A 24,898-nucleotide genomic window follows, 5' to 3' on the forward strand; every position below is an offset into this window, starting at 1 on the left:
ACAGAGTATATTTATACACAGGGTAGAAAAAGGCGTATCATACAAATGCTAAGCAGGAAAGCTGTGTGGCTATAACAATATTAAGAAAAGCAAACCTCAAGGCAAATATTATTACTAGAGATGAGTGACATTTCACAGTGGTAACAATTTACACCGACCAATCCATAAAGTGTATGGACCTAACAAAAGAGCTTCAAACTAAATGAAGCAAAAACTGACAGACCTCAAAGGCAAATCAGACAAATTCAGAACTGTTGGAGATTTTAATATCCCTCCCTTAGAAAATGATAAAATGAGTTTAAAAATGAGATACTGGAATATTATCAACCAACCTGATTTAATTGATACTTCAGAGAACACTGCACTTAATAATTCCAAAATACACATATTTTTTCAAATACACAAGAAACTTACTGAGACAGGCTGTATGTTAAAAAGTATCCAAAACACCCCAAAGAAATCAAATCATACAGAGTATATTCCTTGATCACAATGATATTAAATTAGAAATTAACAATTAGAGATATCTAAGAAATGGCCAAATATCTGGAAAATTAAACAACACACTTCCAAATAATCCATGAGCCAAAGAATAAATTGCAAAAATAGTAGGATATAAAAATATAATTAAAATGTGGCATAGCAGTGCTTTGAAATTCATAACAAAATGCTTATGTTAGAAAAAAATAAAAATGTACTATTAATGATCTAAGCAAGGGGCTGGCAAACTACAATCCAAAAGTGAAGTCCAGCATGCCAATGATTTATACATGGCCAGCAAGCTAAGAATGGTTTTTATATTTCTAAATGCTTGGTTGTGGAGGGTGGAGGGGACACAAAGAACAGTTATTTCATGACACAAGAAAATTATATGAAACTCATATATCAGTGGCCCAAATCATGCTCATTTATTTATGTACTGTCTACAATGGAAGAATTGCACTGTAGCTGCAACAGAGACAATACAGTCTGCAAAGCCTAAAATACAGGGTGGGCAAAAGTGGGTCTACAACTTTGAGTACGCAAAACATGCAAGTTTATTTTTGTATTATTATTTATTATATTATTTTCCATACAAACAACTGTGAACCTACTTTTGCCCATCCCTGTATTTCTTATCTGAAATATTTACAGAAAAAGGTAACAGAGCTCTGATCTAAGCTAGAAAAGTAAAAGTAAATCAAACAGAGAAGGAAATATTAAAAATAACATGTAGAAATCATTAAATAGAAAACAAAATGAGCAAAGACAGATGTTGGTTCTTTGAAAGAGTAATGAAATTGATAAAGCACTAGCAAGACAGATAAAATCAAAGATAAACCATAAATTATCCACACCAGGAATGAAAGAATCATTACAGATCCTAAGGACATTAATAGGTTAATACAGAAATACTATAAAATCTTTACGTAAAATAATTTGCATAAAATTGGATGAATGGACAAATTCCTTAAAAAACATGTAATATGACCAAAACTGAAACAAGAAATAGAATAAACAATCCCATATGTATTAAAGAAATCAAGTTGATAATAAAACTATCCTGCAAAGAAACTTCTGGTCACATTGCTGTAATCCCACTCCAGAATTCACGAGTGAATTCTACAAATTATTTAAAGATGAAATAATACTAAACCAATACAAGTTCTTCTAGAAAAAAACAGAGGGGACAACATAATTCTGATCCCAAAATCTGACAAACCAAAACAACTACAGACCAAAATCTGCATGAATACAGACATAAAAACCCTTAAAACAAACAAACAAACAAACAAACAAACAGCAATCAAATCCAGGAATACTTGAAAATTTGGTTTTCCATTAGAAAAAAATGTATGTACTACTCCACATTTAAAGAATAAAAAAGGAAAATATGAAGGACATCTCAATGGATGCAGAAAATCTTTGTCAAAATTCAACATGACAGAAACTTTTAGCAAACTAAAAATAGAAGAGAACTTCCTCAAACTAATCAAAGATTAACTACGAACACCATTTAGCTAACATCATACCTAATGGTAAACAAACTCTTTCCCCCTAAGATCAGCAACAAGACATGGTGTTTTGCTCTCACCACTTCTATTTAACATTGTACTAGAGGTCCTAACTAATACAAGTAAAGAAAAATAAAAGGCCTAGAGATCAGAAAAGAATAAAACTATCCTTATCCGATATGTAATATGATTATGTATGTATAAAAACCTATGAAATATTTTAAAAGACTAGAACTATTAAGTGAATTTAGCGATTTCACATAGTCCCAGGTCAATTTGGAAAAATTATATTTATGCGTATTAGCAACAAACTACTAGAAAGCAAAAAAATGTACCGTATTTTGCTATGTATAATACTCTCCCGTGTATGATGCATACCCATGTCTTTCAGGGAAAACTTCCAGGGAAAGAAATCTTTCATTTTCATTTTTTAATTCAATTTTTTATTTATTTGTATTTAGATACTCATTTTTTTGTATTATAAGTGAATTTTAGCATTCATTTTTGAACCTAGTATGGTACAAGAAATTTTATTTAACAAATAATTACAAAACACAAGAACAGATATAAGGTATTTCAGGTATTACCCATGTATAACACACATCCTTATTTTTCCCTCAAAAATTTGGCCAAAAGAGTGCTCATTATACACGGCAAAATACAGTAAATGTATACCATTTAAAATACCATCATAAAAACATAAAATATCTAGGAATAAAACTAATGAAAATTGTACAAGACCTCTACATTACTGGTAGAAATTAAGAACACCTATGTTAATGAAGAGATATATCATAATCATGAACTGGCAGTCTTAATATTGTTAAGATGTCCATTCTAACTAAATGATCTACATATTCAATACAATTGCTTTATAATTCCAGTAGGTTTTGAGAAAACAGGCTAATTCTAAAATTTACATGCAAGTATAAAAAATTTAAAATAATAAACTTGGAAAAGGAACAAAGTTGGAGAACTTACACTATCTCATTTTAAGACTCACTATAAAAGCCAAACAAATAAAGACAGTGGACTATGGTATAACAATAGGTATATACATCAGTGGAACAGAATACATTTCAAGAATAGACCCAAACATGTATTGCTTTTGACTTTAAACATGTTATCAATTAATCTAATGGGGAAAGGAAAGTGTTTTAACAAATGTTGACTAACTGGATATTCACAGCAAGGTGGGGTAGAAGAGGGAGAATTTTTCCTTCCCATTCATTCATTCATTGACTCATTTATGTATTTACTATGGTCTCATGGATTATTTCATTCTAGAGGTAATAACCTGTTACTGCTCAAACCCTAGAATGAGACATTTCTTCAAGGAGCCCTATCTCCTTTCACTGAAAGACAGTATTTAGAAACTAAGATCTGGGCGCCAAGTGCACATAGTTCAGAAGCCAGAACAAGGAAGTATATAAATAAATGCATATATGTAGGGTATTGTGGTGTGTGTGCGCCTACATATGTATGTATGCATGTATGTATGTATGTCAGCAGAGAGAGGAAAGGAAAAAGAGAGACTATGAATGAATTAAAACAAATTACCTTTTCCTTCATTAAGTTCAATCAGCCAGTCTGAGCTTCTAATTTCATTCCATAATAAATGATAATTTACTTTTTAATCTAGGTGTTAAAAAACACTAGGTGTTAAAAAGTCTAGATGTATGTTCCTAAGAAGAAAGTGGGATTTAACTTTAACAGGAAGAAAATTCCCAAATAAACTATGAAACTTGGTAATTCAAAGGTTAACTAGTTTTCATTTAATCATGTTTTTCATATGAGAGAGTGCAACCCATCAGTGGATTATAAAATCAATTTCAAGTATTAGAATCACTTTTCAAAGGAGAATAAGAGACAACAGAATAGAAAAGAAAAATCAAAGCACATCAAATGTATTAAGGGTGAGTTTTGTTTCATATGTATGGCTATATTACAAGATGTATTTTCTATGGATCATAATTAAAAGATCTAAAAATACTGATTTAGTATAGCAGGTAAGGATTTCACTATTTCATTAGAATTATAACTATATGGAAACTGATTGTCTAAATACTCTCATGATTAATTTATGCAAAGTTAGGCCTAGAACACAGATTAAAATTTTCTAGGAATATAAAGATATGTCAGTTATAGTAAACTGTCAAGAACACCAGTAGCCATTGGTCCCAGAAATCATAATAGCAAGAGAGTAAAGAAGTAGGCTGATATAAGGAGAGCAAGTTTCAAAAAGCCACACTCATGAAACAGGCATGAAAGCAATGTCACAGATCTTAGAAGGGGCACAGCTCATACGAGAATACTTGTCTAAAAGTTCAATTCTAGTCATATAACTTTAAAAGCCCGAAAGAAAAAAAAAAGGAAAGGTACCAAAGAAATAAGAGTGGCAGCATAGGGAGTTGTTTAACTAACCTGGTTTTGAAAATGACAATTGTGGAAATTGTCATTTCCACAATTAGCCTATCATCCTGTCAGACTAAAGACAGCGGATAATGATATATGCAAAATATACTTCCTATAAAAAGAATAAACCTCAAGCTTTGAGCTGATGACAGAATATAAGTAAATGACAAGGTGAGTGGCACAGGAAGACTCAACTTTTATTTATTTTCAAGAAGAATAATTTTCAATTCCTACACAAGATAGGTAATGCTATAAAGACAATATCTAGTTACTCTGGGACAAAATGGTACAGGAGAAAGAGCACAGATATCAGAGTCCAGTGTATCTGGGTTTAAATCTCAGCACTGTCACTTATACTGTATAGGGTTAAAAGTGTAGGCTGGGATGCTAGTACCTGGGTTTCAATTCCAGTGTTGCCACTTAAAACTAAGTAACCCTGCACAAGTTATTTAACCTCCCTGTGCCTCTGCTTCCTCATCTATAATACAGAAATGATAGCAACTACTTCATATGGTCTGTAAGGCTTAAAGAAGTCATTACACTTAAAGCACTGAAAATAGTGCACAGCATAAAGTAACTGCTCAATTTTTACTTATTTGTTCTTTATTGTTATTTTCATCATGGGCAAGCTATTTATTATAGTTGTTGTTATTGCTGACATTGTACAAGTTACCTAAATTCACTAAGCCTCAGTTTTTCTTATCTATAAAATAGCAAAAGATGGTTTAAAGATTAAGGAAATACTGGATATAAAGCACCTAGTAGATACCATATAAACATTAGTTGCCAACCCCCACCTAAATTTTGAAAAGGACAACAATGCTGTGTTTAAGATACTAAACATGAGCAAGCATTGTATACTCAGTAGAACTAGATACTCAGTAAAATTTTAGAATACATTATCAAGGAGATAGTCTAATGACAATGTAGATAAAGAAATTAGAAGCCACTATAAACTTATTAGGAATAACACAAGTTAACCTTTTAATTTATTTCTGACATAGGGTTACTAGAATGGGAGAATAAAAAAAGTATACCCTGATTTCAGTAAGGTATTCAAATACTAATTTTCATAATAATCTTATAGACTATAACAAAGAAATATGGGATGAATCACACTAAAATTAAATAAATTTGTGGGGAAAACTTTGCCCAAAAGCATTAATGAATGAATAAGACACTAGTTTGCAAACAGGATTTCCGTGGCCCTATACTAGTTAACATATTTGAGTAAATAGGCATTAATTTTAAAATCTTAGATATTGATTAAGAAAAGAAAAAAGAAACGACAGCAAATTCTATAGAAAAATCTTGATTCTTTTAGTTGACATGGGAAAAAATCTAACCAAGAAAGGAGAAAAAAATGAGATGCAATATATGACACAATGCCATATTAATACAGTAGAACTATGCCCAGCTAAAAGGAAGTAAAAAAGAACAGAAGACAGAAGACACAGGAAACTCCCCTCTCTTCACTTCTGATTGTTACCTTTCATGTGCAACAAAAAAGGGTGGCCAAGATGGTGATATTTATCATATTCTGTAATATAATGAAAACTAGAAATATTTAGCCTAGATAGTGACTGAGGGTTTGCACTTGCACATGCAGTAAAAGAACATATAAGAAAGTAAAGGGTAGATGTATGTTCCTAAGATGAAGAACTTTACAAGATTTAGAGTTGCTCAGAGAATAAACTGACAAAAAACATTACCATCCACAAAGGTTGATGACAACCCATTAGGAATTTATAGATTCAGGAATTCATGTTTTTGAAAGAAATTTGATGTTTCTTATACAATTATACTAGATTACTTCTAGGTTTATAGAAATTAACTCAAAGAAACTTTTTTTTAAGAGAGAGGAGGAGGGAGAAAGAGAGGGAGAGAAACATCCACCAGTTGTCTCCCGCACAGTCCTCAACAAAACCAACCCAAGCACCCACCTAGACTGAGCCCAGACCGGGGATCAAACTGGCAACCTCTCCCCTTTGTGGGATGACGCTCAACCAACTGAGCCACACTGGCCAGGGCAACCCGAAGAAACTCTTAAAAAATTCTATTTAAATTAATAAAAAAATTGTACTTACATTAGAAAACCAAAGTAAGATTAAACCATCAAAACAAAGAAAAACTCTACAAATACGAAATTCTTCTATATCTTGGCTAATGGTTTACTGTTACTAGGCTTTATTAGTTACATAACAAAATATACCACTGTGAATAAGAAGCAATAGTGATTTCTTTTTCTACTTATAAAGTGATAAATTTACATTATAAAGAAAATTTATAATATATAATAATCGAAAGAAAAGAACACAATATTAAACAGTTATACAATCTACAATGAGTGTTAATAACACCATTCATTTATAGAGTGCATTAAAATTCCTCAAACGCTTTCCACCAGTTTGCCATCTACTCTGAAAACAACCCTGAGGTGGACAACAGTTGGTATTAGTCCCACTTTACTGTCTTCCTGAGGCTCAGAGGAATATATAACTTTCATCAAGTCATTCAAGTTGGTCCAGAGTATGAATGTGGTGCATCTGGCCCTTGGTCAGTATCCATACTTTCTTTAATAACTTTCTTTTTTTTTTAAATGAAATACTACATTTTCATTGCACAAATGTTAGAATGCAGATAGATAAATCATCTCCCTATGTAGACAATGTATTAATATATTGGGCTGGCCAAAAAGTTCATTGAATTTTTTCCGTAAGATGGCTATGGCAGCGTTCAGCTCTCTAACTTCATTCAAAACAACTTTGTTAGACTGTATTGTGACAGCTGTCATATCAGTGTGTATTAAGGAAAAAACTTATCAAAATTGGCGTATTTTTGTGTCCTCATTTTAATATTGAATGTGGAAAGAAAATATGCACCCTGGATGATGTGACTCAGTGGACTGAGAGCCAGCCTAGAAACCAAAATGTCACAGTTTGGCGCATGTTTCTCTCCCTGTTTCTCCCTCCCTTCCCCATCTCTAAAAATAAATAAATAAAATCTTTTTAAAAGAAAAGAAAATATGCAACATTTTTGGCATGTGATTTTTTTTTATTTCAAGAGAGGTAAAAACACAACTCAAAAAAAAAGATTTGTGCAGTATATGAAGAAGGTGCTATGACTGATTGAATGTGTCAACAGTGTTTTGCCAAGTTTTGTGCTGGAGATTTCTTGCCGGATGATGCTCCACAGTCTGTCAGCCAACATACTCAGACTACGCAAATCAATAAAGTTATTGGTGAAAACGAAAGATGTGTATTTCACTTATGGAAAAACCAAGGGGATATTTTGGCCACCCCAATATTAATAAGAAATTTTACCTTTTCTTAAAAAAAAAAAAGTGAATAAAAGAAAAACTCAAATAAAACAACTCAAGTAAAAGAAATTTCTTTTAGACCTGGCTGGTGTGTCTCAGTGGATTCAGCGCCAACCTGCAAACCAAAGGGTCGCTGAATTGATTCCCAGCCAGGGCGCATGCCTGGGTTGAGGGCTTGGTCCCCAGCTGGGGACATGTGAGAGGCAACAGATCGATGTATCTCCCACACATCAATGTTTCTGTCCCTCTCTCCCTCCCTTCCACTCTCTGTAAAAATAAATAAATAAAATCTTTAAAAAAAAAAAGAAAGAAAAGAAATTTCTTTTACTTCTCATAATACTATACTAAAGAAAAAACCCCAGAAGACTAAGTGGATCAGTTAAATAGACTAAATGTTTTCTTGAACAGCCATTGATTGAGTGACATTACAATTAAATGAATTTGTAGGAAAAACTTTGCCCCAAACCATTAATTAATAAGATACCAAATGATAGTACTCTTAAAATAACACTACCTTCCCTTAAAGTAGGTTCTAGCAATATTAGAGTTCTCATTGAAAGTTTAATTTTAATAATTTAAGGACAAGGTAAAATCATTACCTTGGGTGTGCTTCCTTTAATGAATTTTTTAATTGAAGACAACAAGCCAGTTTCATTCTTCGGTGGTTTTTCTCCTCCTGAAGGTAGGCTATCATCAACCTCTGAATATTTCCTTTTCACTCTGGCAGTGCGTTGTGTTTGGATTTGATTTGATTGCTGAGAAGCTTTCCGTGTTCTCAGCCTCATCTTTTATGGGTGCCACATGTAAAACTGTAAGAGAAAAATAACAAGAGTTATTAAAATTAATCTAGCATACCCATGGTTTCCCAGCTTATGTAATATTATAAAAACCTCTTGGTTTAAAAAAATTCAGGTCTCTAAGGAACTGAAATAAGAAACTAACATTTTAAGTAAAAGGTATTGTGCTTTGAACTTTACAGTATATATTATCCCAAGTAACCTTTTCAACTTCCAAAATATTATATCCTATGATTGAACACCAAAGTGTGCATGCTCTTTCTACAGCACCATGCTGTTCCCACCCATGCCAACACTACCATTCATTTAACCATTCATTCATCAAATATTTATTGAGCACTTACTACATTCAAGACACTGGGCTAGGATATTATCTAGTAAATAGTAAACAAGATATGGAAAGTTTTTGCCCTCTAAAATTCAAATTGTAGTGGAGGGAAAAAACAAAAACAAAACCCCTCACTCAAGCCCTCGGCCGAGTGACTCAGTGGTTGTGTCCTCCCACAAAGCCAAAGGTGGCTGATTCAATTCCCGGTTCGGGCACATGGAAGAGGCAACTGATTACTGTTTCTCTCCTTTTCTCCCTACCTTCCCCCATCTCTAAAATAAATAAAATGATTTTTTTTAAAAAACCTCAGTCAATAAAGGTATTCCAGGGGCACAATTCTAATAATCAACAGTCCTACAAGCGTAACAAGACGTTGAATCATTTTGTAGGATTTAATCTTACCATACTTAATGATACTTTAAAAACTGAATTCCCGTCAGAAAGAACATATGAAGCAATCTATCTGAACTCTCTCATTTTATAGGTTAGAAAATAGCTGGCAAAATTGTCCCAAGACTTAGAAGTAATTAAAAATATACCTTAAATTAGAATCTGTGAAACAGAATATAAAACTACTGAAGTAGGAATAAAGAGATGTGAATTCTAATCCTACCTGAATCATAGCTAAGCGATAGTCACAACTGTGTTTTTTCAACTGTATAAAGAATATGTTCATTTTAACACCATGAGGCTCAAAATGAAAAAGGAATTAGAAAAGACTATATAAAGTGTGGAGAACAATAAAACTACTCACAACAGTGAATGCATTCACAGAAATTCTAAGTACTCTAAACTCCTAAAGGTGTAGAAATTCCTGACAAAGGTTAGTGTCTTCGCCGATCAATTATAAGGTGTAACAAGTTGTGTCTTCACTATTTCAAGATAACAGCTACAGAATAAAAGTTAGAAACCTTCAAAATATATGTAAAAACTTTATACAATTATACATCGGTACTCATTGGCTTCAGAACTTGTCAAACCCCATACTCATCGCATTTTGACATGAGAAAAAATGTTTCAGCACCGGGTGCTTGCTCAGGACTCATAACACTTGCTAGAACTTGTTATGAATAACCACACCGCCCCACGCGAGAAAATACTTCAACATTTGGTACTCATCAGTTTCAGCACTTGTCATGAGTTCTAGAATGAATTAACAAGTACCAAGGTTCACTGAACTTCTATACTATATGGTATCCACTTTAACAACAACAACAAAGAAAAAAACCCAAACTCAAGGAATTCACCAGATATCCCAAAATATCTTTCCAAATAATTATTTTTTTTCCCATCACCAGTGCTCAGTTTTAAGTTGTTCTCCCCAAATGACATAAATATTGCCTTTTCTCCTAAGGAGTCAATGTTAACTTGTAAAAGGAGTTCTCATTCAAGGCATATTTTATTTACTTAATAACCCTATTTTCAGTGCATAAATTTGTCTTAATTTCTTTGATCTTAACCTCAGCACTCCTTAAGAAAGGAAAATTCCCATGTAGCAAATGCATAGGGGAATTATTCAAAAAGTTACTTTTAATCAATTTCTCTAAATATTTTTTAAAGTCTTTTCAAAAATACCTAAGGGTAAACCTATCTTAAACCCAAAATCACTGAGTGATTCTGGAAGTTATAAAATTTTATGAAAAGACATTGATGTAAAGTAAGTGTAAAAAACTGAAGACATATAGGTAGTCCAGCTTTATGAGGTTCAGTTCATGAAAATTTAAATGCTTACTGGTCAACTGCTACCAGAGTGCTAATGAAAGGCTGAAAATGATAATCTCTGCCCATGAGAATAAAAAAGTCTAGTAGATAAGTATATAGACATAGCATGGAGAGAGTAAAGAAGGTTCTGGGAAAAATTAGGAGAAATCCTCTCAACTCAAAAATAACCAGTGGGTATTCACTGGAGAGCAAGACATGGACATTTAAAGAAGGAAGATGGAACATAGAGGGTTTTTGTCCAGTCCAGTGGTGAGTTCTAAGAGGTGTACTTGTAGGTCTGAAAGGGCTAGAGCAGTCAAGCCCTCATGAGCTTTCAAAACTGACCACCCATGCACAAATAAATAAAACACTGCTTTTCAATCTCTCATGGCATGCTCATCAAGACAGACCATATGGTGAGCTGCAAAACAAGTCTTGTTAAATTTTAAGACTAAAATCTTACCAAGGACATTCTCTGACCACATATTAAATCAAAAACAACAACAAAAATATTTAAAAGTACCAAATACCTCCTTAGAAATTTAAAAATATATTTTTAAGTAAATCATGAATCAAAAAAAAAAAATCACAACAGATACAAAATATTTTCAACCAAAAAATAACAAAAACAGACCACATCAAAATTTTGGGGATGTGATAAGCAGCACTTAGAGGAAAATTATAGACATATATGCACCCAACAACAGAGTCCCAAAATATATGAAGTGAAAACTGTCAAATTAAAGTGAAAAATAAGCAATTCGACAATTATAATTGGAAACTTCAATACCCCACTTTCAATAATGGGTAGAACAACTAAACAAAAGATCAACAAGGAAACAGAAGACCTGAACAATCCACCAAACAACAGCAGAATAGATATTCTCAACTCATACATGAAACATTCTCCAGGAAAGACTACATGTTAGGACAAAACTGAGTCTCAATAAATTTAAAAGGACTGAAACCATGTAAGTACATTGTCTCCATGGTTTCATACAAATATAGTATCTCCAACTACACTGGAATGAAATTAGAAATCACAAACAAGAAAATCTGAGAAACTACCAAATATGCAGAAATTAAACAACAAACTCCTAAATACTGTGTCAAAGAAGAAATCACAGTGGGAATTAGAAAATACTTCAAGATGAAGAAAAACAAAACACAACATACCAAAGCTTTTGCAAATGCCCTGAAAGCAGTCCTCAGAGCACTTTATTACTCTAAATCCTTATGTTAAAAAAACCTTCAAACCAGTAACAAAACCTTCTACTTTAAGGAACTAAAAAGAGAAAAGCAAACTGTAGCTAAAGCAGAGGGGAAAAAAGCAGAAATAAACCAAACAGATAATTTAAAAGAAAAATAACAAAAATTAATAAAGCCAAAACATCTGTTTTTTGGAAAGATAACAAAACTGATAAAATTTTAGCCAAGGAAAAAAAAGGACTCAAATTGAAAGAAGAGACATTAATATCAATTCACAGAAAAAGGATTTTAAAGGAATGTCATGAACTGTACACCAACAAATTAGATAACCTAAAATAAAATGGACAAATTGTTAGAAAGCACAACTAAACTGGACTCAAGAAAAAACAGAAAATCTGAAAGGCTCATAGCCAAGTAAAGACCAAATTAGTAATTAAAAAACAACAATAGCAACAACAATAACAACAACAACAAATCTGCCCTGGCCTGTGTTGCTCAGTTTGTTGTGCATCATACTGCAAAATGAAAGGTCCCCAGTTCAATTCTGGGTCAGGGCACGTGCCTGGGTTGGAGACCTGGTCACTGGTTGGGGGAGTGCAAGAGCCAACCAATTTATGTTGGACTGATGTTTCTCTCCCTCCCACTTCCTCTAAATAAATAAGTAAAATCTTTAAACAAACCAAAAAACAAAACTTTTCCACAGTGAAAAGCCCAGGACCAGATGACTTCACTAGTGAGTTTTACCAAATGTTTAAAGAATTAATACCAATCCTTCCCCAAAACCTTACAAATAATTAAAAAACTCAATCTATGAGGCCAGCATTACCCTGATACCAAAGTTGAACATAAACACTACCAGACCAAAAAAACCCCAAAAAACAAAACAAAGAAAAAAACCCCTACATGTTAATTATGCCTTAGGAACATAGATGCAGTATCCTCAATAAAATACTGGCATACCAAATACAGCTCAATAAAAGGATTATAGACCATGACCAAGTGAGAGTTATCACCGGAAAGTAAGGGTGATTTCACATACAAAAATCAATCAATATAATCAAGGGAGAAAAGTCCACATGAACATTTCAATTGATGCATAAAAGACACCCGACCAAACCCAACACCCTTTAACATAAAAACATCCAAGAAACCAGAAATAGAAGGGAACTTCTTCAACCTGAAAAATGGCATCTATGAAAAATCCACAGCTAGCATCATATTTTATAGTGAAACACTAAATGTTTTATTCCTGAGATAAAAAATAAGACAGTATGTCCACTCTCACTTCTATTCAACATTTTACTGTAAGTTCTAGCCATGCAATCAGGCAAAAAATAAACAAGTAAATAAATAAATAGGTAAAATAAAAGGAATCCATGTTAGAAAGGAAAAAGTGAAACTCTCTCTTTGCAAACGACATGATCCTGTATAAAGGATAACTATAAAAGCAAAACTTGGATAAACTCCACAAAAAAATTTTCTTGTTCAGCAAAAGACACCAATAAGAAATCAAGTCAAGCAAAGTAACAAACTGGGATAATATTCACAAAATATATATCTCACAAAGCACATGTATTCAGAATATATAAAGAAAACTTAAACACAAAATGAAAAAACAGCCAATGGAAAAAATAAGGCAAAAGATTTGAGAGGACACGTCATAAAAGCTAGATGACTGGATATGAAATGATACTCAATATTATCATTGAGAATTACAAGTTAAAAATCACAACAGCATACTAATCTACACCTACTTGAATGACAAAAATTACAAAGACTGACAACAAATGGTAGCAAGGATGTGGAACTATGAGAACTCTCATCATCTGCTGATGGATATGTAAGGTTTTTGTTAAAAGCTGAGCAATTTCTAATAAAAACACCTAGGCTTTTGATCCACTAAGTTCACTTCTAAGTTTTTATCCAAGAAAAATGTGAACATGTCCACAACATACTTTTGTAAAACTATTCCTGTCATTTATTTACAATAGCCCCAAACTGGAAAAAAATGAAAATGCCCAGCAACAGAAAGATGAATATATTGTTTTCATAGAGAAGAATAATAATCAGAAACAGAAAGCAGCAATTACTAATATCAACAATGTGAACCCTGCCTGGTGTGGCTCAGTGGATTAAGTGCCAGCCCGAGAACCAAAGGGTTGCCAGTTCAATTCCCAGTTTAGAGCACATGCCTGAGTTGCTGTCCAGGTCTCCAGAAGGGGGTGTGCAAGAGGCAACCACATATTGATGTTTCTCTCCCTCCCTTCCCCTCTCTAAAAATAAATAAATAAAATCTTAAGAAAATTTAAAAAGAACAATGTGAGACTTCCGGCCAAGATGGTGGCATAGGTAGGTAGATATGCTTTGCTTCACTGCACAATCAAAAAGACAACAAATTTAAAAACAAAAAACAACCAGAACTGCCAGAAAATCAAACTGTGTGAAGTCCGACAACCAAGTAGTTAAAGAAGAAACATTCATCCAGACTGGTAAGAGTGACAGAGAGGGACAGTTGGGGCAGAGAGGACTCATGGCAAGCTAGCAGAGTGGGTGGTCCCACATTTGCATGCCCATAAACAGGGAGGAACAACTGGAGAGCAAGATGGACCGTGCAACCCAGGGTTCCAGCGTGGAAAAAAATAAAGCCTCAAAACCTCTGGCTGTATAAACCTGTGGGGATTGCAGCAGTGGGAGAAACTCCCAACCTCACAGAAGAGTCCCTTGGAGGGACTCATGGGGGCCTAAAATGCACACAAAACCACCCACCTGACATCAGCACCTGAAGGGCCCAATTTGCTTGTGGGTAGCAGGGGAAGTGATTGAAAGCCAGGGAGGGCTGAGCAAGTAGCACTGTTCCCTCTCAGAACCCTCCCTCACAGAGAGCACCACAATGCAATGAAGTGGGTTGCCCTGCCCTGGCAATACCCAAGGCTCCACCCCTTACAACCTAACAGGTGCGCTGAGACAAAGAAATATGGCCCTAATGAAAGGACAGATCAAAACACCAGAAAAGGAATTAAGCCACTAGGAGACAGCCAACCTATCAGATGCACAGTTCAAAACACTGGTAATCAGGATGCTCACAGAAATGATTGGGTACTGATACAGATAAAGGAAGAAGTGAAGCCTACAGAAAGTGAAATAAAGAAAAATATACAGGGAACAATGACGGGAAGGAAACTGGGACTCAAATCAAAGATATGGAACAGAAGGAAGAAATATACATTCAACTAGAACAGAATGAAGAAACAAGAATTCAGAAAAATGAGGAGAGGCTTAGGAACCTCTGGACAACTTTAAACATTCCAACATCCGAATCACAGGGGTTCCAGAAGAAGAGGAAGAACAAGAAACTGAAAACTTACTTGAAAAATTAATAAAGGAAAACTTCCCCAATCTGGTGAAATAGACATGTAAGTCCAGGAGCACAGAACCCCAAATAAGTTGGACCCAATGAGGAACACATCAAGACACATCATAATTAAATTACCCAAAATTAAAGATAAGGAGAGAATCTTAAAAGCAGCAAGAGAAAAGGAGACAGTAACCTACAAAGGAGTTCCCATAAGACTATCGGCTGATTTCTCAAAAGAAACCTTGTGGGCAAGAAGAGGCTGTCAAGAAGTATTTAAAGCCATGAAAAGCAAGGATCTCCATCCAAAATTACTGTGTCGAGCAAAGCTATCATTTAGAATGGAAGGGCAGATAAAGAGTTCCCCAAATAAGGTAAAGTTAAAGGAGTTGGCTATCACCAAGCCCTTATTATATGAAGTGTTAAAGGGACTTATCTAAGAAAAAGATAAATTATGAACAGTAAATTGACAACAAACTCACAACTATCAACAACTGAACCTAAAAAACAAAAACAAACTAAGCGAACAACCAGAACACGTTTAGAATCACAGAAATGGAGATGGCAGGGGCAGGGCGGGGGGTAGAATGGAGGAAAAGATACCAGGAAGTAGCATAATTGGTAGGTACAAAATAGAGCAGGGGAGGTTAAGAATAGTATAGGAAATGGAGAAGCCAAAGAACTTATATGTATGATCCATGTACATGAACTAAGGTGGGATGGGATGCTGGAGGGAGAGGGGTGCAAGGAGGAGAGGGATAAAGAGAACAAAATGGGACATCTGTAATAGCATAATCAATAAAATATACTTTAAAAAATAAGTGAAACAAGAACAACAACAAAAAAACATGAAAGAATCTCAGACATTATGCTGGGCAATGGCAAACACAAATGTACCTATTTAATGACACCATTTAATTAAATCATATAGGGCAAAAATAATCTAAGGAAAAAAATATCAAAATAGAAGTTGCCTTTGGAAAGGAAATGTCCTGTACTGTGATGGAGGTATGGATCAATTTGTTAAAACTTAGAAAGTTCTTAGCAATAATAACTACCAACTAGGCATGAGGAAGTTGGGAGTGAGTGGGGTAGAGATCCAGCAAGAAAAAAATGTTAATAATTACTGAAACTGAGTTATGGTTATATGGCGATCAGTAATACCATTCTGTTAACTTTGTACATATAATTGGTACTTTCCATTAAAAAATAACAAAAACCAACCCTAACTACCAAAGCTACTGACAATGTTCAACACTTGACAAGAAACTGATGGATATCAAGTAAAAGTAAAGCAGGATAGATTCAAATGAGAAAAACAAAGAATTTCTAGGAAAAGTTGGGAAGAAAACAAAGTAAGCAATCTCAGAGAGCAATTCTCCATGTTTTCAAACATGGTAGGAAAACCATGAACGTTCTATTTAAGTAAGAAACTATCTTGAGCCAAACCTCCTTCTAAAAAACGAGGAAAGCAAGTTTCATGTAAAAAGTAGTAACAGCCCCAATCAATGAGGCTCAGCTGGTTGGGCACTGTCCCTTAAAGCAAAGAGGTCGTGGGTTCCACTCCCTGTCAGGGCACATGCCTGGGTTACGGGCTAGGTCCCCAGGGCTAGGTCCCCAGGGCTAGGTCCCCAGTAGGAAGCCAGCCAACTGATGTTTTTCTCACACATTGATTTTTCTCTCTCTCGCTCTAAAAATAAATACGTAAGTAAAATCTTTTTTTTTGTTTAACTGACAGAAGGAGAACAGCATGGCAATAAAAAGTATATATAAGGCTTCAGTAATCAAATGTATAAAGTGCTGGAATTGCTATTTTGAGACTGTTGTGAGATAAATCTACTTAATATTTAGATCCAATCCAAGTCTGTCATCCACTGAATCCTTGGGAAACAAGACACGCAATGGATCAAGATGGAGATGTAAGACAGAGAGGTTAAAATCCCTGAAATTCTGAGTATGGTCAACTTAAAAGGGCAACAAACCCTCTTCCCAAAAAGCAACCATACAGCTGGAAAAAATGACAGAAGCTATTTCAGTACAGTGGAAATCAACCAGAGGCATATAACAATCTGAGAATGCTTATAAAACTGTTCAACATGGGGTAAGAACATTGGAAGTCTGTGCCATTCTCATCTGGGGCTGCTTCCATCTCCTATCCTCCCACCTTAAAGTGCAGATGATTTGGCAAGCTGAGAGGACTGGCAGCATTGAAGTCACCATAGAGAGATATTCACTTGACTTAGAGCAGCTGAACAATGACTCCACTCAGTGGTATCATCAGTATGTTATAATTTTGGTGTAAGTGATCGTTTCTGTGGCAGGTGAACCATAAGGGCCAACAGCCCTACTAGCATGAGGCTGCAGGGTTTGTTGGGACAAGCAACCATATTCCTGGCTCAGGCAGCACAGAAGCACAGCAGAGACTAAGAAGGCCCACATTATCTATATACTCCTGGCCAACCGTGTGGCTGGCACGTAAGAACACAGCAGATATTAAATGGACCAGTGGAAAATAAAAGCTGAGAAAGACATGGGAAAGGCCTGAACTTTGAATGTGCCCCCTACAAAGACCCATAAGCAGAGGGAGAAGTCTTACTGTACAAGATGTTTGGGCACAATGTGTGTCCAATCATTAGCTGAACCACAGTACTACAACAGACACAATGGTGTGCCCTAGTATGCCAAGCTTAAAACAACTTATTTTTTAAAGTGGCTGCATACTGCAGGGAGACAGATTTCAGAGATTTTGTCTGTGGAAATTAGTAAACAAATAACCTTTAAGGGAAAAAATTCTGAATCCAGAGTGGCTAAAATATGTTATCTAAAATGGCCAATTTTCAACAAAAAAATTATGAGACATGTGAAGAAACAAGAAAATATGACCCAAACTCAGGGGGAAAAGCTGCAGTGAATATGCATTATGTGCCAGGCTTACAACAACTCAAAAAGAACCACAGGTTAAGTATTCAATCTACATCAGACAAAATTCACTCTTGATCTCTTGTAAGTCTGAGACTTCTCTATTTTCAGTGGCTGTATCTAGCCTTTTCTGATATAAATTTTAAAAGCACAGAAATATAGGGAAAAAGATCACAAAATCCCTCAATCCAGAAATGACTGAAATGAGGGCATATACTCTGCCTGTTTGAATACATATAAACATTTTAATAGAATTATACTACATGCAGAATGACAGACATGTTTTTTTCCTCCTTTTATACGATGAACTCCTTACTAATATTCTTTTAAAAATCTGAAAATGTAAATATTCTAATATACAGATAAGTGTTCTATAATTTATACAGCTACTGACTGACCTGTTGAAAATTAAATTGTTCATAATTACTAACATCACGTCAAGTGCAATTACTTTGTACATAAATTTCTGTCTATATTTCTGATTATTAAGATAGTTTCCTAGATGTGAATTTATTAGGTCAAAGATTATTAACATTTGGTAGCACTTCTTGAAATACTAACAAACTGCTTTTTAGAAAGATGATTTCACCAGCAGACTACAAAGAGTGCCTATATAGCAGAATCATGCACATCAGAATTTATTTATAATTTTTAAACTGAAAGTAAAAATTATTTTAAATTGTAGTCATAATTAGAACTAAATGCTTTAATTATATTTATAGGTTACCTATATTTCCCATTTTAAGTGCCTGTGCATGCCCTTTTTCTAATTTTTTTTCTAACAATCTAAAACACTGAAGTTGAAAAAGATTTTACTTTAACCTTCCCAACCAAAGCAGAAATTTCTCAGGAAGGGCCCTCAAGGGTGTGGCTCAAACAAAAGGTAGTGGGTTCCATTCCTGATCAGGGCACATACCTCGGTTGCAGTTAGGAGGTTGTCTCCACTTAGGAGAGGCAACCAATTGATGTTTCTCTAGCCCTCTAAAAATATAAAACAATAAAATCTCTTAAAAAAAAAAAAAAGAAAAAGAAATCTCCCAGGTAGCATTCTCGTCTAACAGTAACCTAGAATCTGTTCGAATGATTAAAGAAACATTAGGCTCACTACTTCATAATGCAAATATTTTCAAATGTAAAATAAGTTCTAATCAAAAAAATGTTTTAAACAGAACCAAGTAAAACCTGCAACTATGTACTGCCAATTCCCTTACTTAATATCAAAGAATCTCTAAAAGACTTGAACTCCAGCAACTTGGTTAAGCATAATTTTCCTTGTTTTAAACCTAAAGTTTAAAATTTTTTCATTTTAACACTTTAGTTTGCTACTCTGGCTTGATTTACAGACGTTTACATATTTGCATTATTTCTGCTTCAACTCCCCCTCAAAAACGAGACTTTTTTTTTAAAAAAATAATCTATATTTCCAAAGATCTCAATAAATATTCACTAAATTTAATCTTGTGGCATTTCCTGCAAATTACCAAAATCCTAAAATAAAGGCCTACATATCCTTGCTTATCTGAATACTGAAATACAATCTAACAAAGTATACTACCAAAGCACCGTGTAAAAAGTATCGTCAACTTCAGAAAACCGGCTCTCAACCTATTCTTTTCAAAAATAAAGTACCTATTCTAACCACATTTTTCTGAACACAGGTTAAATGATATATAACTAAACAGCTGTTCTTTGTTAATAGCTATGTACAAGGCACTGTCCTAAGTGCTTTCACAGAAAGTACCCAGCTTGTGATGGTTCAACTTAAAATTTTTGACGTTATGATGGTGCACAAGTGATGTGCATTCAGTAGAAAACTGTACTGCAAATTTTGGATTTCCACTGTTTGCCAGGCTAGCAACATGCAGCAGCAAAGAGCCATAGCTCCCAATCAACCACTCGATCACAAGATACACTTACAGTCATTCTATACCCATACAACCATTGTTTTTCACTTTCAAATACAGTATTCAGTAAGTTACAAGATATTCAACACTTTATTATAAAGTACACTTTGTGGTAGATAATTTTTCCTAAGTGTAGGCTACAGTTCTGAGCATATTTAAGGTAGGTTAATTGTAGTAAATGCTTTTTCACTTACCAGCATTTTCAACTATGATGGGTTTATTGGGACATAATCCCACTCTAAGTCAAGGAAGATCTGTAACAAATTATTTCACTTTAATATTTTCAACAATATAAAGTAATGTCCATTATTTCCATTTTAAACTGAGAAAAATGACGTGGAGAAGATGGCAGAGGTGTTTTAAGTAATAATTTCCTAATGTCATCAATAAAAATAATCAGCGATATAAAAACAGTGTATTTATAACCAACAAAAAAACTTAACTAATTAAAAAGTTACCAAAAATTTAATTTCCCATTTCCCTCTAAAGTTTTTTTCTTGTACTCTTTTTCTAAACAGTCATTCACAATGAGCGATTTTTCTAAGGAAAAACAAGGTCAACATTCAAACAGCTGTGTTTACAAACTGGCAGTTGGGAGCTCAAAAATCAAACTTCTCAGAAAAAAAAATCTTACAAATGGGGGTTAGAGTTCCAGGGCAGCTCCTATGGCATATTTTTACCCATAATACAACTAAAAAAAAAATCTAGAATCTAAACCATTATACAAACAATGTAAAACACGATATTCCATATCTCCAGGCCTATCTGTACCCACATTAAAATTGTAGAACTTTAGTGCTGGGGAAAACTGGATATCCATTGCAAAAAATGAACCCCAAACAACAATAATGACAACAACAATGACAACAACAACAAAAACAAACCCACCACATATACACACAAAAACCAAACAGGAAGTTGGATCCTTATAACATATTAAAAAATGGACTCATAAATGGACCAAAAACCAAAAATGCTAAAACAATAGAATTCTTAGAAGAAAGCATAAGGGGGAAGCTCTTGATATTGGATTTGGCAGTAATTTTTTTGGCTATGACTCCAAAAGCACAGGTAACAAAAGAAAAAAATAATAATTCCACTACATCAAAATTAAAACTTTTGCACATCAAAAGACACTATCAACAAAGTAAAAAGGCAACCCCTGAAATGGGAGAAAAATATGTGCAAATCATGTATCTCATAAGGGGTTAATATCCTGAATATATTTTTTAAAACTCCTACAACTCAAAAATTTGAATCAAAAATGGCAAAAGACTGGAACAGAATCAAAAACTTGAATAAAAATGGGCAAGACTTGAACAGACATTTCTCCAAAGAAGAAGACATACAAATGGTCAATCAGCACATGAAAAAATGTTCAACATCACTAACCATTAGGGAAAATGCAAATCAAAACCACAATGAGATTTTCTTTACACTTACCAGGCTGGTTATTATCAAAAAACAGAAAAAAACTGTTTGTGAGGATGTGCAGAAATTGGAATTTTTGTGCATTGCTAATGGGAAGGTGAAATGATGCAGCCACTGTGAAAAACACTATGGCAGTTCCTCAAAAAAAATTAATCATATCCTTGACTGGTGTGGCTCAGTTGGTTGGGCATGGTCCCAACAAAACAAAGGGTCTCTGGTTCAAGCATACGGTCTAGCATTTCTACAATGTATATGCTCCAAAGAACTGAAAGCAGGGACTCGAACAGATATTTGATAACCATATTCACAGCAGCATTATTCATAGTTGTCAAAAGGAAGAACCAAAAGTGTCTATCAACAAATAAAATGGAGAAACAAAACAGAGTATAAACATAGGATGAAATACTATTCAGCCTTAAAAAGGAAATTCTGGGCCCTGGCTGGGTAGAGTGCTGTCCAGATGAGCCAAGGTTACAAATTTGATCTCTGGTCAGGGCACATACAAGAAGCAACTGATGAATGCATAAATAAGTGAAACAACAAATCAATCTTTCTCCTTCTATTTCTTACCCTAAAATTAAAAAAAAAATTCTTTTTAAGGAAATTCTGCAAAATGCTACAACATGAATGACTCTTGAGGACAGTATGCTAGTAAATAAGTCAGTCACAAAAGAAAAAATACTGTATTTCACTTATATGAGGTAACCACAGTAGTCAAATTCACTGAGATGAAACAAAGTAGAATGGTGGTCGCCAGGGTCTAGGGAAGAAAGGGAAGGAGAGTTATTGTTTAATAGATATGGAGTTTCAAGTTTGGGAAGATGAAAAAGTTGTGGTGATGGACAGTGGTAGTGTTGCACAAGATGAGTATACTTTATATCATTGAACTATATATTTTTAAATGGTTAATTTTATGTTATGTATATTTTATCACAATTTTTAAAAACTATAGATCTCCATCACTTTTTCTAAGCCACTAAGGTAAAGCTTTCCATTAGAACTCTGGATTGGGAAAACAAAATCTTTTTTTTTCTTTTTAATAAAATACACTGAAAAGGGGAAGGATAGATAAAATGGGGACAGAAATAAGGTATACCAAAAGGGACCAAGTAAAATTTTCCCTCCTATTCTGCCTTTTAAATATTTACTTCTTGTAAAACATAATAAAATAACCTATAGACAAAACAACAATGGACTGTCAGGTATACCAAGTACAGAAATATCTCATCTATATTATGGATTAAAAAAATTCAGTATATACCTGGTTTTTCTGAACATTTCATAACAGGAAATGAAATGGAAGAATAAGCAGGTTGGGAGAAAGACAGGTTCTGGGAAGAGACAACAAAAATTGTAGGAGGAACTAATCACAGGATAGTTTGGGGGGAACCACAGTGTTTAGGAAAGAGAAAAAAGCAATCTATGCCCAGTTAGGGAATTATTCTCTTTCTTCACAATCAATCTAGCTAACCTGAATGCTTTCCGTTAGTATAAACCAGAGATTTTCAATCTTTTTCACCTCAGCACAGACAGTTACCAAAATTCTGCAGCACACCAAAAAAACATATATTTTTTGCTGATCTGACAAAAAAGTATGATTTTTATTAATTCACACCAGATATTTATTTTTGTATTGACTGTTGTCATATTTCTACTTAACAATTTAAAGATAAAGAGGTCAGTGTCTTTGACTAAATTGTAAGGTACTGCACAGTTTAAAAATTCTTGTAGCGCACAGATTGAAAAATCCCTGGTCTAAACCAAGGGAAAGGAAAGAGTTTTCTCTAAGAAACCTGAGACCAAAGAAGTCACAAAATTATAAACTACAGTTCTACAAAACAGAGGAGAGTACCTCTGATTAACTGGAGTTTTGTATAAAAATCTATTTATATACATTAATTAGGTATTCTCTATGCAACAAAAAGCTAGAAAAAATGCCTAGCAACAACACAACTCAATAAATAACAAAAACTAAACTTTTCTTGACTCCATCAGGAGATAAGGACTTAAGGCAACCAAATATAGAACCAACAAAAGATAAGCCTTCCTCAAAGAGAAAAAATACAAGCACTGGCTCACAGGTAAAGGAGCAAGGGAAGAGATGGTGGTACCATAAAAGTAGGTAAAATGAATTCATCTAAAAGGTAAAGAGGGGGCTAGCATAAGCACGTAGTTCCTGAGAGCCACAGATACAAGAACCCAAATCTAGTTGTAGGATCTTCGCCACAGACCTCAACCAGGTACTCACCACATGGGAACATGAGACTGGATCATCTTCCTCCGTGGTGCAGGACTGGAAGAGGGGAACAGCCTCTGCTAGAAAAAAAATTCAAAGCCCCAACCAAATCCTTCTCCCACTTAAGGAACAAAACCTTTAAGATTGGCACGGGAGCACCAGTCACCCGTAGTGCACAAATGAAGACATAATTAAGAAACATGGTATAGGGAAAGACTCTAACCACGAGTAGAGGGGAAGGAAATAATCTTGGAATCAGATCTTATACCAATGTCATTAGGGATCTCCCACCAGTGAGGAAGACAGGAAACTCTTTTCCACACATACAGGGTCTATCTAAGACTGCAACTGGACCAGGACAGCAGAGACAGTCCTGACTTCACCACCAGGCTAACAAGCACTGATTAACATAACAGTAGTCTACCACTGGGAGATAACAGAAGCAGCTAGATTCCACAGTCACAGTCACACAGGAAAAGACAAAACCTGAGACTCAACAGGAAAACCAAGACACATTTCCCCATACCTTAACTTCTAGCCTAAGCACAAAGTAACATTAGAGAAATTTGAAGCTACCTAAGGTATCCTTTGCAACAACAAAAGCAAAACTCAGGTTAACCCCATCACCTACATTAGAAGTTCAGGAGTGCAATTTTCCAGGTATAAATACTACATACTCAGTTTTTACTGTGCTATTCATGATATTCAAGATTCATAAAATATTGCAAGACTCACAAAAAAAGGAAGAAAATACAACCCACTGTTAAGAGACAAAGCATTCAACAAAACCAAAAATCAATGAGGTTACAAACAGAAAACTAATAAATCAAAAGTTGATTTTTTTAAAAAAATCAGTAAATTGATAAACCTCTAGCAAGACAGAAAAAAAGGAACAAGATACAAATTATCAATATTGAGAATGGAAACATGATCATTACACATCCTTCAGATGTTAAAAGAAAAATAATGGATTACAAACAACTTTACACCCATACGTTCAACAATTTAGAATAATCAAATTCCTCAAAAAAATAAAACCCAATAAAGCACCAAAGCTCACACAAGAATAAATAATGTTAACACCTCTATATTTTTAAAAGATGAAAACTGTAGAAAAATTCCAACATAAAGAACTCCAGACCCAAATGGCTTCACTGGAAAATCATACCAAATGTCTTAAAAAAAAAAAACCAAAACCCAACAATCTACACAAACTCTTCTAAAAACATAAAGAGAAGTAACCACTTACCAACTCACTTTTATGAAATCAGCAGTCAGGAACAAGACAAGGAC

At 34.3% G+C, this 24,898-nt stretch overlaps 1 protein-coding gene across 3 annotated transcripts in view; it reads right to left on the bottom strand.

Annotated features, from left to right (window-relative positions):
- CTDSPL2 (CTD small phosphatase like 2) overlaps positions 1-24,898 on the bottom strand; it is an 84,417-nt gene that overhangs the window by 48,647 nt on the left and 10,872 nt on the right. For 2 of the 3 annotated variants that reach the window (XM_054565475.1, XM_054565474.1), the window contains exon 2: positions 8,328-8,537. In XM_054565475.1, coding sequence (XP_054421450.1) covers positions 8,328-8,513 — 186 coding nt within the window. In that variant the 5' untranslated portion in view covers positions 8,514-8,537. Of the gene's footprint in view, positions 1-8,327; positions 8,538-20,132; positions 20,195-24,898 lie in introns of those variants that run through there. The other variant, XM_054565476.1, reaches the window with a different exon arrangement.

This window comes from Pteronotus mesoamericanus, unplaced genomic scaffold (assembly GCF_021234165.1).
Source record: "Pteronotus mesoamericanus isolate MK-2021 breed Mesoamerican mustached bat unplaced genomic scaffold, CSHL_Meso_final contig_164, whole genome shotgun sequence".
Lineage (NCBI taxonomy): Eukaryota > Metazoa > Chordata > Mammalia > Chiroptera > Mormoopidae > Pteronotus > Pteronotus mesoamericanus.